Source organism: Tachypleus tridentatus, chromosome 4 (genome assembly GCF_004210375.1).
Source record: "Tachypleus tridentatus isolate NWPU-2018 chromosome 4, ASM421037v1, whole genome shotgun sequence".
Taxonomy (NCBI): domain Eukaryota; kingdom Metazoa; phylum Arthropoda; class Merostomata; order Xiphosura; family Limulidae; genus Tachypleus; species Tachypleus tridentatus.
The window spans coordinates 57,650,410-57,666,344 of NC_134828.1; the positions used below are offsets into that span (position 1 = coordinate 57,650,410).

General features: G+C 30.6%; 1 protein-coding gene across 3 annotated transcripts in view; it reads left to right on the forward strand.

Annotated features, from left to right (window-relative positions):
• The window catches only part of LOC143249196 (anoctamin-4-like), a 28,915-nt gene extending 13,561 nt beyond the window's left edge, over positions 1 to 15,354 (forward strand). For 2 of the 3 annotated variants that reach the window (XM_076498662.1, XM_076498661.1), the window contains 10 exons: positions 28 to 139; positions 1,100 to 1,154; positions 5,843 to 5,940; positions 6,213 to 6,337; positions 7,307 to 7,459; positions 8,883 to 8,935; positions 9,934 to 10,112; positions 12,043 to 12,148; positions 12,960 to 13,701; positions 13,892 to 15,354. In XM_076498662.1, the coding sequence (XP_076354777.1) occupies positions 28 to 139; positions 1,100 to 1,154; positions 5,843 to 5,940; positions 6,213 to 6,337; positions 7,307 to 7,459; positions 8,883 to 8,935; positions 9,934 to 10,112; positions 12,043 to 12,148; positions 12,960 to 13,121 (1,043 nt within the window). In that variant the 3' untranslated portion in view covers positions 13,122 to 13,701; positions 13,892 to 15,354. Of the gene's footprint in view, positions 1 to 27; positions 140 to 1,099; positions 1,155 to 5,842; positions 5,941 to 6,212; positions 6,338 to 7,306; positions 7,460 to 8,882; positions 8,936 to 9,933; positions 10,113 to 12,042; positions 12,149 to 12,959; positions 13,702 to 13,891 lie in introns of those variants that run through there. The other variant, XM_076498663.1, reaches the window with a different exon arrangement.
• Positions 15,355 to 15,935: the final 581 nt, after the last annotated feature.

Consider the following 15,935-nt stretch of genomic DNA (forward strand, 5'->3'; position numbering starts at 1 on the left):
AATACTGTTCTGAAATATTGTATATAGAAATACATCGCACTCAAAGTGATTATGAAAATAGTTTGACTTTGAAGATGTACATGTTGAAGTTTGTCAACTACTATTCATCAGTTTTTTACATTGCATTTTTTAAAGGAAGGTGAGTAATTTGTGTTAAAATATGAAATGAAAAAAAGAAACAAAATAAATGGTACTAAAAGACAGCTGATAATACATAGTTATAAAAACTAATCTTTCAAGTTGTTTTGTAGACTAACTTATTACTGTTCATAGAAGTGTTTAAAAATCACATGTAACATGATTTTTGAAACATTTTAATATCTGCATGTGTAGGTTGAAGTAGATTAAGTTGTTGAAGCAATGTGCTAAACTGTTGTATTTACCTTTATGTGTTCATTTTTTTCTACTTTTGTTGGTTTTTAGTTTTTAATACAAAGATATTATTACAATTCATATGTAAGAAAAATGTTTTAAGCAATAAAAACAAACTTGTGACACCATAATAAAGGGTATTCCCTTTCAAATTCAGATTATAGGTAACTAATCAAATATTGAAGCACATTATTTTTTGTTCATTAAAAATAAACTTAGCATTATGAGGGCCCTTTATTTATAAATATTGCAGATAAAATTAATGTTTTAGCTGAATAATATAATTTATTGATGTACAAGTCTAAATATAACAAGCTAAAATGTTTTTTACATTTATTGTGCTTACAGTGAATTAAATGGTCATGGAAATTTTAATAATAACTTGTTGAAATGGCATAGAATTCTTTATTTTTTAAAAATGTCCTAAACTTGTACTTCTTACCCCAATGACACAGCAGTATGTCTGCAAACTTACATTGGTAGAAACTAGGTTTTGATACTGGTGGTAAGCAGAGTACAGATAACCCATTGTGTAGCTTTGTGCTTAATTACCCACAAACTTGTGGTTTTACCTTTGAGATTTTAGGAGACTTAAAATGAAAAAGGACAATGGAGAAAGTGTGAATAGTTCATCAATACAGAATTGACTTTTTTAGATTTTATTTTTATCTTTATGTTACATGTGAAGAAAGTTGTTTATGTTAAAATTTATCTTTTGATGCAACAGGTTTGTTGGGTATCCAGGACATTACAATTCATTGTTTGGATTTCGACAAGAGGAAGTATGTATAACATTGTCAGTTTTTTTTGTTTTATAAAAGTTCAGGTGTTAAACTGTTATTTAAATTTTCTTTTTGTACACAGTTTATTCATAGTACTGTATAATAATTCCAAAACATACTTAACATCTGTTGACATTGTAGCTATTTCTCAATATCCAGTGTCATTAGCTGCTCGGTCCAGTGGTTCTTTGAAGACATTGTGTCGGCTGGTATGTGGAATACTTCTATTACACTCCTATCTTTTTGTTTACATGATCTGGCCAATTTCTCTTCTGATGGTGTCCCAGTACTTCCTGTATATTTTTTTACCACATCTGCTAGGCTTTTACCAGAAATGAGTATTTTCCTCAATCATATACTCTTTTATTTTTTTCAGGGTCCCTTTATTTTCATGGTATCTCATTCTGGGGTGAGTGCTTCTGAGGCAAGTATGCTTTCTCTTTTTGACTTCATACTAGCAACTACTTTCACTATAATTACTACCACCAGTATGCAACAGGTTCTGTCAAAATGAGGTGCCCTGTAAGATCATTTAGGCACCTACCAGATGATATTATCTTATTATGGATTGCCACTCATGGACATTCATGAATACAGCTAAAAAGGATCTTGCTAATCTTCATATTGAATAAATTGTGATTGGTTTGCTTTGAAAAAAATGTAGGGAACTTGATTCACCTATTGCACAGTTTCCAGAGCTCTGTTTTTCAGGTCTCCCCAGTGCATTTTAGCACACCAGGCTGTATTGGTGGAGCTTGAGAATCTGTGGCAGACAAGAGGCTTTTCCACCAAAGTTTTGAGTGTGTTCAACCACTCTTGGAGAAGAGGGCAAAGTCAGGGGTCCTCCTTCTAGGGTTTCTAGATGTTTTTTTTCATCTTTCAGAAAGAGTGGCTCCAGCCTTCCTGGGAACCTACTCATAAATTTGGTTCATATTTTGCATACAGTTATCTAGTTGGGGAGTGCAAAACCCTTCTCTTTGATCAGTGCCAGTTTTGGTTATCATTTATGGAGGTTGGTTCACTATATCATAATTTTGAAACTAAAGCAATTCCATTGTAAGTCCTTGGTTGAGTGCAGGTTCCACATAATTCCAGGGTTAAGTAGAATACACCTTATCCACTTGGTTAGAGACTGAAAACAAATGTTCATAATTCCTTACCAGATGAGTTCTGTTCATTTGTTGAGTATGACATATGGGATCCCATTATTCTTAGCCTCGGGTGTTACCTTTTGGACTCGTTAAGTGTTGCTTACTTTCGTGTCGTTATTCTGATGGTGCCAAATGCAACATTCTGTGGTTACATGTTGGTATCTAAAGTGTGTTTGTATATATACACATATAACATTGTGGTCTGATAACCATAGCCAGCAACATGGGATATAGGTACTACAACCCCTTAATTTCAACCCTGAGCCATAGAATCTTGGCTGTCTGGTCAGGGGTGGCCTACCTGATGATTATTCATATTCTGTTCTGCCTTTGATTTAGGAACAAAGCTCCAAGTGAAGAGCATATTTGTCATTGAGGTAGGGTGTAATTTCCACACTCTTGTACCACTTTTTCTCTTGGTACATTCCTGTTCTATACAAATGCTTTGTGTGTGGATCATGCCTGCACTGCCCCCTACACTTTTATCAATGTGAGATTCTAGCTAGAGTGTTGGTGGATGGTAAGTATTATTGGAAACAATTTTCAGTTTAAGTAAAATGTTAACTTTTATTTTAGATAACTTTAGAAAATAAGCCTTCTAGAGGCTTTTAATTTCCAGTAATCTTGTAATTTTTAAGAAACTAAAACTGGAATGTAATTGCCACTTTTCTGTTCTTTAAGTCATAATAAATAACATCATGTTGTTGTTTGCAGTTTATTATTTATAAAATCCTACCTTTTTATTTACTTTTGCACTACCAAAATAATTAAGACAACTTGCCATTTTCAGACTTTCATTTATATCTCCTGGTAATATTGAAACATGAATGTTGTAAAGTGTCTTTAAAGTTGATATAGTCATGTGAAGATTGTATGCAAAATGGTGGTCAGTTGGCCAAATGGCCATTAACTTAATTAACTTTAATAATGTAAGGATATTATGAGTTAAGAATTTAAATAATAAGTTAAAAAGTAACTGAAACATTGAAGGGAATATTTTATTAATAATTGTGTTGTTTGTTCTTAGTTTAAGTTGAAATTTGCAAATAGGATTTGATTTTATACTGTATCTATAAAACTAAATATGTTCTATAATTAAGGACTTTTGTGATTTTCTTTTCCAATGTTCTTTTTTTAAGTTGTCTCTTAGACATATTCAAAAGAATTTTTGGTTTTTGAAATTTTATCCCAAGAAATTATAAGTATCCAGCATTGTCACTGTGTTGTAGAAATGACACTAAACATAAAGCATTGTAAAACTATCTCCAGTTTGCACATATCATTCAGTGTTGCTCAGACCTGTGTTTAGGCCTGAGTATCATTAGGACACCTGCATTGTTTTATTGCTACTAGCAGTAGTATAGATCTAGGCTTAGATAAGATCCAAGATCAGTAATAATTATTTATTTATACACAGACAAATGTAATTTAGATTAGAAAGTAACATACCTAAATTACTTCTTTCTTGTTCTAACAAACTGCATTTTGATATATGTACATAAGCTCCCACATGACCTTACTAACCAGCACTGTTTGAGGTAATCTACTTTACACAGACAACACTGATCTATGACCTACTTTATCAATATGTATATACTCAATCTGAAACCTGGTTAGACAATGTTTTGCTCAATAACATAATAGCAATCAGTCAAATAACTATAAGAAGTCCTGTATTTGCACTGGTATTTGGGACCTGAAGTCATAAATTCATGGTAAAAAAACATGAAATCTTGATTTTTATTCAAAGAACACTTCCTGTTGGCTGGGAAAAAATAGCAATATTAACCCTTTTTTTGTAGATATTTTTTTCTGTGCATGTCTTAAGGTTTTAGTGAGTTACATTCAAAAGTTGATTAAAGTATTTTCTTTTCATGATATACTAATAAATAAACTCTGAAAACATAGCTCTTAATCCATATTTTAATAGTATACAAGTTTAAAGATTTTACTTTCAGAAGGCAATATTTAAAATAAAAAACTAGAATTTTCTAGTGTAAGAATTGTAACATTTTCTCTCTAGGCCTTTTCTTCTCTAATTTATTTACCACCCCTCCAAGAAGTAGAAAATGAAATTTAATGTAAATCACTTATTATTATATAATTTCACTAAGGCATACTATAATTTCATAGCGTTTGATATTATTTGGTTCCAGAGACATGAAATCAAATCTATCTTGCCACACCCACTTGTGACGTCCTCTTTATTAGAAATTACCAATAAGTGTTTAAGCCACTCAGTTCAGTATTACTTAAAAACCAATAGAAAGCCGTGGTTTTCATCTGTCAAGTGATTTATCATATTGCAATGTTTCCTGTAAATAAAATTCCATATTTTGCTTTCAATTTAACCTTGATTGCCATGGGAAATTATTGTTTAAAAATAGAAATATCTTTAGATCAGTTAGGTTAGATTGAGTAAAATAAGTACTACTGTTACTACTAATAATAATAGGCCTGGCATAGCCAGGTGGTTAAGGCACTCGACTCGTAAATTGAGGGTGGCGAGTTTGAATACCCGTCGCACCAAACATGCTCGCCCTTTCAGCCGTGGGGTCGTTATAATGGTACAGTCAATCCCACTATTTTTTGGTGAAAGAGTTGGCACTGGATGGGGATGACAAGCTGCCTTCCCCCTAGTCTTGCACTGCTAAATTAGGGACAGCTAGTGCAGATAGCCCTTGTGTAGCTTTGCACAAAATTAAAATAAAACACACCAAAAAACACACAAACAAAAAACTAATAATAATAGTAATATTTTAAAAAATGTTCATGAGTAGCTCGTGCATAATGGAATTCAAAAGCATAGCAAGAGCTGCATATTTGTCACATGATTTACAACTTATTAAGGCATGAATAGTAATTAGTTAGGGGTTATAAAGGCAATAAAACAATAACATTTAACAATGTATACACATACACACACTATTATGAGCATAAAACTATTTAGTATAAACATAAGTAGTTTAATATCACAATTTAAAGTCATTCCAGACAGTCATTCTTCACTGCTTCATGGGTTACACCAGTAACAAGGATTTAGGTTTAGATATTACAGAAAAAGGTTTGAAATTTAACATTCAGACTAGCAAACAGAAATTCTCTATTTATTCATCTATACATATGTAAGTATTCACAGATACATTTTTAGTGAAAATACTCCATCAAAAAATATAATCTTTGGTGTGCAAAAAACTTTTTATGTTTACTTAAAGCCTGCCAAATGATGTGAATACATTGTAATACTATAACAAGCACAGAATAATTGTTAGGTCAGTTTCTGGGATTGAGCCTGTCATGAGAAACTTAAACTATGAAGAATCAATCAAAGTTTTCATGTTAGTCACACACATTCTTTAAATTTTGAGGTTTGAAACATTATTTTTTTGGACCATTTGATCCTGGGCAAGTTATTAGTGCTCTCACTCACTAACTTATATCTTATTGTACTTTTCAGTCTTGTGTCCTTTCTGAGATATTTTTTAAAGTGGTATTGCCACAGTAATTTTGAAACTGTTTTTCTACATTTATTTCTAGTGTGGAACAGGAGGGTGTTTGTTTGAACTCTCTTTGCAGTTAGCTATAATTGTGGCAGGGAAGCAGTTCATTAACGCCGTGGTGGAAATGGGTGTTCCGTAAGTTTTTTAGTTAAAATAGACATTTATTGTAATAATTTCATGTAAGAACATTTTCTATGACAGTTGGCTCATTTTGAGATATTAGAACTGTTGTACTTTTTTTTTCAAAAAGTGATTTTGATATGTTCAAGATTCATAGTTTATTAATGTTCAGTCAAACATGTAGTATGTCAGATTGTATGTAAAATTAAACTATTTATACATTCATGTCAACAACAAAAACTGATATTATTTTAAAACTAGGTAAAAATATTTTTGTATTTATCTAGATGGCTGTTACGGGTTTACAAGAAGTGGTCAGTGCATAAAAACCATGCACCCACTCAGTGGGAGAGTGACTACAACTTAATAAACCAAGAAGAACTGGGTCTTTTTAGTGAATATCTTGAAATGGGTAAGGCTTAAGTTTAAAATAATGATGTGAAAATAATTACATTAATAGATACATATGTTCTACATAAAAACTTGAACAGATTAAAATGGTACTTTTCCATGTCTGTGAAAAATGTTAGATCTTTAACAATGACCTTGTAGGTTGTACATCATTCAAGAGCCTTAAAATCAAGTTATTCTAATTGTAGTTAACTGAGTAACTGACTACTATGGAAATGAATGAAATATAATTATTTTAAGTATCTCCAACGTAGTTTAAAATACTTTTAGATATATAATGTATAATTAACAGTAAAGATGAAATGTGTGATATGATAATAATGTATGTGAAAAATGTAGTTGGAGCAGCATTTAGAATGTTTTTGATGATGTAGAAATGGATATGAATTGTGTTTATTGCTCAGCCTGAAGGATTATAATGCTAAGATTAAACATTTGATTCCGCTGTGGTTATGGGTCAAATTCCACATCGCACAACTTTGCATTTAACAACAAACAAAGAAATTTCTTTTTAATGTTATGGGTTTCAGCTTGTTTTTCAGAACAGTTTAATGTATAGAGGAAACATTTATTAAATACCTGTAAAACAGCTACACCACCTCAATGATTAGTACTTTTTGGAACAGCAATTTTAAAGGTCCTTGTCTGTGTTTTAGTTTGTTTGTTTTTTAAATGAAACATTATTAATATGCTACTTGATTTTGATGTTAATGTTTCTGTCTTGACTTTCATGTTAAACTAGAAATTAAATCTCTTATTCAACCACCTTTAGACCTGAATCAACACCGTAAGGTTAGAATTTCTGTGTAATAAAGTGTGATACTTCCAAGGAGTCACCACATGTATTATTGTTATTGTAGTCCACTAATTACATTAATATATTTAACTGTCTAAATCATAAAAACTTCCTCAAACATTAAATGTACAGTTCAATTAATAAACGTTTCTGTAATTTGTTCCCCTTCTCCAGTGTTGCAGTTTGGATTTGTCACAATTTTTGTGGTTGCATTTCCTCTGGCACCATTATTTGCTTTACTAAACAACATCACAGAAATCAGGCTCGATGCTAGGAAGTTTATCACTTTCTTACGACGACCTGTTGCAGAAAGAGTTAAGAACATTGGTGAGTGCACAGTGTGGTGAATACAGCAAGCTGTTTAGTTTTAGTCTGTTAAGAAGAAAGTAAATTGATAATGTTACATATTTTTTATTTCAGACAAGTCTCTGATTTATTACGTTACATACATTATGTATTATTGCTCTAAATAATCACTAATTTGAATTTAGTTGTTATTTAAATGTTAGTATGTATTAAAATATGATATTTCTCAACAAGATTGGCATGCACTGTTCTCTATTATGACACAAATATATTAAAATATGCAAAAAGAAAAACGACACAAACTATAATTATAGTTATTACAAATTAGGGTTTAGGTACAAGAGTTTTAGAAACAATACTGAGTTTTATATATGATCTAGAACCAGATATTTTATCGACAGTTCAGGTCCATAACAAGCAAATTCAATCCGAGTTGAGATTGTCACACATCACTTAAGCTGGCTATCTTGTATGGCTTTGCACTGATTACAAACTGACTTTTTCCAGGAATGCTATTTAATGTCCTTGTAGAAAAAATAATATCCCAAATTGAACGGTTTGTAATGTTCAAAATCTACTGCATACCTGGTTCCCAATTTTGTAGTTTTATGATTAATTGGTGTTAATCACAATAATAGCTTCTGAGGCCTATATCACACTGACTTTAACTGACTAATAATATTATTCCTGCTCTTGGCATGTTGGTTTATATAGTTTATTGTGAGTTTCTAGAATAATCACCAAAGTTGGAAGATGCTAGTGTTTTCATAAAATAAATAAATATTAAATCTTACTCTTGAGATTCTTCTGCAAATTTCAAGAACAGATGGGACTTGTGCAATACATAGCCAACAATATACATCACATGCAAAAAAGGAAAACTATATTGAAATAAATGTAGGTACTAAAACAAATGTATCATGGTAAATCTGTTAGAAATCACAGTCTGAAGCTCTTAAAATGTAGACAATAATGTTGTGATACCCAACTTCTTTGTGACATACAAACACTCTTCCATTAACTGAGTGAGGACTGTTATTAGTAAATAATAACAATCATTTGACAGTCATGTGTGAACCAATCAGTTGTAAGAAATATTTGGATTTTAGCCTTTCAGGTATTTTCATTATGACATTTCTAGTTACCCAGATAGTGAAGTAATGTAATATTCATACTTTGAAGTTTGTTTTATTTCAAACCTTGATTTGTTTACACTAAATATACAGAGAAGAATTATTAGAGTTAATTAATAACTCCTGATTAGTCTTTAGTGATAAGTATTAATTCATAACTTAGCTGAGATATATATAATCCATTCTATACATGAATGTAATGTTAATGAAAGAGAATTGTTTTGTAAGCAAAAAAATAATAAAAAAGATTAGACAGTAAAGTTATTGAAATATATTCCAGTTATCCTAATAGGTTGATTCTATTTTGATAGGAATATGGTACAGAATTCTTAATTCTGTTGGAAAGATTTCTGTCATCACAAATGTAAGTACAGAGAATTATGAGCAATGTTTGTACTTGTTCTTAATACTAACTGTTAGTAATATCACATACATTGATTACAGTGATAAAGGAATACTTCATACACATGTATGATATTAGAGTGAGACACCTTAAGAATCATTATAAGTGATATAAACTCTTTGCATTTCCTTTCAAATTTTATCTAAATTATGAAATTATTTTCAGAAACGTTTGATGTTTAAGGTGATTATTAAATTAATGTTATAAGTATAGGTCAGTTCCAAAACTGTAACTTAATATGATCTCTTTTAGAATTTCTGTGTACTTGTGTTCTTTCTGCAGTGATTTTCTGAAGCACCTTTAGTGGGTTTATAAAATACATTGATGTGATTTTTTTTGTGAGTCAGTTTACAAGTTTACACCTACTGACCATTGGTTGTTATTAATTAAAGACGAAATTTTGTGCATTGAAGAATTGTCATGGTGTTGATCTATCACAATTTTGATGTGATATAGAAACTTAATTGTTACTATTATGAAGAGACAGGAGTTTATAATGTATTACATATTGATGTCAATAGAAACAATAAATTGTTTTTGACCTTTCTGATCACTTGACGTACAGTGTCACCATATTATTACTTTATTTTGGAATTATATAGTATAATAATTCTATATAGTAAATTGATGTTCATTTAATATAAAAAGTAACAATGTCATAAGAAATTTAAGATGAAAATGCTATTATTTTCTGTTCTATCAAGCATGGTTAGTGATGCAATAGACATTTAACACAGTGAATTTTATTATAATCCACAATGTCAAACCCAGTTAACTGTGTACTATGACGTTTACACATGTGAATATTTTCTTCTACATTGTCCAATATACTTAATGGTGTGAAACTTAATAATGTTTGCTCTTACACAATCAAACTAAATAATATTACAGTATATTATTTAAGGTGAAAGAAAGTGTGTTATTTTCTGAACTGTTAATTCTATATTCTTACTTTTCAGGCACTAATTATTGCCTTTACATCAAGTTTTATAGAGGAGACATTTTATAAAGTTTTCATTTCACCAGATGGGTCACTGAATGGATTTCTGAACTTTACTCTGTCAGATTTCAACATCAGTGACTTTCCTGGTGATTTGAATATTCTTTCTGAACCTGACACCAGTGTGGAATACTGCAAGTAAGTGTTAATTTTTGTTTTATTGTTTCAAATTCACAGAGCATAGAAAACAATGTATGTGTGATTAAGAACCAGTGTGGTGTCTCTTTAACCCTACTGACGTGAGACATCAAAGTGAACAAGTTACAACCGTCAAAAACTTTAACCCTACTGACATGACATGAAAGTGCACAAGTTACAACCATTTTACGTAGATTCAAACTTTAACCCTATTGACATGGGATATCAAATTGTGCAAGGTACAACCATTTTATTGAGTTAGTTTCAAAGTTATCATCCATGAAAGTATTTTTCATCATTGCAACAACATTTTTACCACAATGAACCAGATTCAAGGCAGTTGAATGCAACATGGTACATTTGGCATGTATAAGTTGGTGGAAATGATGCCTAGCATGCAAAGATAGATGGGTACAGATGATGTCTATCATGTTAAATGTATGGGTGGAAATGATGTCTAGTATGATCAGACATATTGGAAAAGATATCTGGTATGCGTAGATATTTCGATGAAGGTTATGTCTCGTATGCATAGACATATGGATTGAAATGATGTTTGGCATGCGCAAATATAATGCTGTAGGTGATATCTAGCATGTGTAGATATATGGGTGGAGACAATAAAGGGTTGATTAAACTACTTAAAATAATACATATTATTAAACTTGGTACAAAAAGATACTTTATGACTTAAATATTAGTATTACATAAGATTTAATTCTTAAGTTAAAAAATGAATATACTTCTCTACACAATCTGGTGATGCTCTGAATTTTCATTTACAAATATTTTTTTTTCTCTCCTCTTGTGAGGGTTTCAGATTGTTCAACCAATTAGAAACGCACATATAGCAGATACTAACAACTCCGAATATAAAATTTCAACCCAAATGACAAATCCTTGTATTATCTTCTGTTTTTCAAGAAATATGTGTAATTCTCATTTATATTGCTGTTGGACAATTGGTTGTATTTATATAACTAATAAAAGAGTGTATTCTATCCATAAATCAGGCAAGTTTCTTTTTTTGTTTCGCAGTCAAAGCCAATACTTCACTGAAGCTAGCCGGATGGGTTTCGACAAAAAGTGTTGCTTTAAGTAGTAATGAATTTGTTTTTTGTTTTTTTTATAAACCTAATTGTGGGTTAGTTAGAAATAACAGTTGTTTTACAATTCTATTCAAGTGCATTATGCAATATTTTTTAATGTAACATAATTATTCATAGTACTAAACAGAAATTTTATTATCCTTTTATAAACATTAAAATAATCACAAGAGATTTCATAACATTCACCATCAGTTTTACTTTTTATTCTGTAAGAAGTAACATTTGTACAAAACTTTAATACATTTTTCTCCGAGGAAGATGAAAGGATTGTTTCTAGATTCTGTTTTATGTGCAGTAAAAAAGTTATACATCTTCAAGAGAGAGAACTTTACTGATTTTATCTTCAGCAAAATTTGAATCAACTACATCGACTCTCTTAATGACTGTATTTCAGGATTGATACACAAATATTGTTTAAATAAAACACAATAGAATTTGAAGAGTAAACCCTTTGATGATGTTATTTCTTTTCTGTTGGTACAAATCTATTAATATTTCCCAGACATCAGAGCCACAAAATTCCAACAACATCTCCTCACTCAATAGGATTTCAAAGGAACTTTTTTGGAAGAAAACTATAGAATTAATTTCTAACAATTTGATATTGCTAACAAACTTGGATATTGCTGTTCTTATAAGAGCATAAAATGTACTTAGCTGTTTAAGTTAGAAAGTTAACTTTATTTTAAAAAACTTGTCTGAGTACAGATAACAATTTTAAGGTATAGTTAAAATTTTATGAAATGCAAAACATCCACTATAAAATAAGTTGTTTAAAATGCTGGCTTCTATTTTAAGGTCATTTTATTTCATGGTTTCAGGTACCAAGACTATAGAGAGCCCCCAACAGCAAGCAACAAATATGAATATAAGGCGTTATATTGGCAGCTGGCTACAGCTCGCTTGGTTTTCGTTTCTATTTTTGTGGTTGGAAACAATTTTTCAAATTATAGATCTTATTTTTGATTAAACTTAATTACATTTGCAGTTCATTTTCAGTTTATACTAAAATAAATCAATTAACAGTAGCTTTCACTTAAGGACATAAAATACAACCTTCTTTCTTCAAAAGATAGAATATTTTAAATGTTAATTGTAGAACTAACCTGAGACTTTATTTAACCAAAGTTTTCAAAACAAATATAAAGTGTGAATAGCTTTTATTAAAACACCTTTTATTTGTAATTTAAATTTTTTTGAGGAAGCTAAATATATGTTTAGGTGTACATAAACCCACAGAACCAGTTGAGAATTGCTGTATTAAATTAACTTCAAGGGAGTTGGAAACTTTTAACATTTACTGAGACTGAAAATGTATAAACATTATAACTATATTCAGTTGTTTTAATGAAGCAACATAAATAGAGTATAAAAGGTAATACATTTTAATACAGCCAGGACAATCCTAGAATGTTTTAAAAGTTTCAGTAACATTTACTAAGTTATCCTTCACAAAATGGATTGATTAATCATTTTGTTAATAAACTATCCTTTTCATTACCTAATTCTATAAGTATTAGATTTTTTTGTGGCTTCTGTTCATCCAGTAGAATGTTTTTCTTATTATGTAGCACTGATACTGTTCTGAATGACTGTACATGCTCATTAGTAATTTAAGAAGACTTCATGATTTAATCATTGTTCATAAAGTTTTATAATCTGTATTGGTTAAACAGTGTTATGTAAAGGATTATGTTTTAAAACTGCTCCAGTGAAACTTATGTTTTCCTTTTTTTAGTGTCTTGTATTCATCATGACAACTCTAATTTGTTGGTTAATACCAGACATTCCAAAGTCTGTGAAACTACAGATTAGACATGAAAATCACATCGTCAATGATGTGATTATTGAAGAAGAACTAAAAAGAGCAAAATATCTTGGAAGGAGGGAAACACCATGATTTTGGAACACATTATTTCACAGATTGGTAATATTTAAAAATTTGAACAAGGCAGAGTTTTTTTCCTGTTTAAGAGGTAAGTGAACAAGTTGATAATAACATCTAATCAAATATCTATGGTCAATGAAGTCCAACAGGGAATACAGTTTCCATACATATATGTGCCACAAGAACAAGTACGTTTTAAACTTTGCAAAAGTCTATGTTATTTAGAAAATTTCTTCTTTCACTTAACATTTGATGTATTTCAACCTCAAAGGTCAAACCTTGTTAAATCTTAAACAAATTATTTATTTTTGTTTATATACTTAATGTTTACACCATCTTGGTGACAACAGTTTTAAACTGTCTTGTATTATAACATTGATATTTTCTTTTGTTGAATGTTTATAAGTACTTAAAAGTTGTGAGAATATTGTGTTCATTATTTTTAACCAAACTTCTATCTTTCGCATTATCTTTTAGAACAGGTGTCGGCAACCTTTTAGGTCTCGGGAGCCAATCTGAATTTAGAACAAGAATACTGCAGGAAATCAAAATAAACACTTATGTTACACACACACACTTAATGAAATACTGTGTAAGTAAAACTAAAGAAAATGTAAATTGATTATTATATTTACAGTGTGTTCTTTTAATGACATTGGTGCTGTTACATAGTTTTGTTCCTTTCCCTGAAATCTGTTTCACAATTGATTAAATGTAATTTCATATTCAGTTTTCTACTATTATTACTGAGCACGTTTTTTTTGTTTTTTTTTCTGATTTAGGAGAATCTCTGAATACACAGGTAGAACCAAACATTGTGAAGATGATACTATAGAAGTGGAAGACCATTCCAGAGTTGTAGAATGAAGTAATATGCCTGCTCCTGCACCTTGTTCAAGGTGAAGTGCCATCAGAATTCTAAAGAACAAGACTTGAACAGTGTTAACAGATCAACAACAAATGCTACAATCTGTCACGGTTCCAAATTGTTATCAACTTTGTCATTTGTGTATGAATCTCAAACTTGTGTTCAGAGTTTGTTTCAGAAACACCATTGTTAAGATAATGTTTACTCTTTGAACTGTTTTAGTGTCTCCACAATATTAAGTTCCAGTGTTTTAAAATAATGATAAATCAGGAATTAAAGTTTTTAATTTTACACTGGTCATCACTTTTTAAATCATTGTTAAGTAGATTTAGTGAAAAAGAAGCTGTTTTTAATAAAGATCTTGAACTAAATTTTGTTCAGAGGAAATTTATCTTAACCTTCCTTTCTTTAGTTCAAAATTTGTCATCTATATTGTTTTTTATCAGTGTCAATATACGTTGGTTGTCAGTTGTTTTTTTAAGTATGCTGTCAAATTATCAACAGAAAAAATTCTTGAAATGATTGTAACAAAGAGTACACTAAAGTTATTTGATTAACTCAAAGGAAAATTCTTTAAAGTTAATGAAAACTTCAGTTTATGAATTAGTACTTACTGTTATAAATGTGTGCATCATTGAAAAATAGTGAATATTCACCTAGATGTATTGGATACAACTTCAGTTTTTAACAGATTTGTGTTTAAGTATGTACTTGTCATAATCCTTTAATAATAATTTGAATCACTCGTTAGGGTGAATGAAAATTTTAAAGTAAATAAACACTAGTTTATTTGTTTCGAATATTTATGTAACAGCAACCGCCCTAGATTTCAACTGATACACTAGAGGAAGGAAGCTGCTCAATAACACCCACCGTCAACTCTCGGACTATTATAATTACATCACTTGACCGTCAGCTTTTAGACTATTATAATCAAATCACAAGGGCGCCAGCTCTTAGACTATTATAATTACATCATTTGACCATCTGCTTTCAGACTATTATAATCAAATCACTTGACTACCAACTCTTGGACTATTATGATTACATCATTTGACCATCACTCTTACGGTATACTGAAAACCACAAAGTGTTTGCGCGATTTGTTTCTGCAGTGGAATGCGAATCACGAATCCACAATCCAACACGCTAAGTGCTAAATCACGTCGTGCCCAGAGAGAACGAGCCTGCCACATAAGAGTAATAATGTACTTAAGTAAAGACAAATGTTGGAAGAGAATTCTTCTTTAGATACGGTGTGTTTTGTTTACATTTATATTGCATTAAAATATTGTAAATAAATTGCATGTATATCAAAACTTTGTGTTCTGATGTCATTTGTGTTATTTATACGATAAAACTTAAATCACCAATCTCATACACTGGCACAGTTTTCTTTATTCTTATACAAGACGGTAGAGGACGTTTTGATACCGGAAATCCGGTAAATATCTTTAATGGTTTATGCTCAACATATATGTTTCTTTCACACGTCTCACGCTACTGCTTAAAAGAGCAAGATGTTTATCTTCTGTTTACCAAGAAAAGCTTCGAGAAATTTAGGTGTATGTTTTTTTACAACACTGGGAAAAGTCGGCTATTTGTATAATTCGCTTTTGGTTTTTTTGTTGTTGTTTTTTGATGAACTTTAGAAATATTACTCTATGATCTTACCGCATCTGGACCATTTGGCATGATTGCGAAATCTAAAATAAGAATCAGATTACTATATTTTTATGGGGGAGTTAATGTGGACAACATTACATTCGAGAAAGGTGGCGCCACAATAAAGATTTCTTATTAGGGATTGGGTCAAAGATAAAACTGTCTCAGACCAACACCACATTCGAGAAAGGTGACGCGGTAATACAGATTACCTGTAACAGATTAGGCCAAAAATAAAATATTTCGGGTCAACACGACACTCGAGAAAGGTGGCGTCACAGTAAAGATTTCCT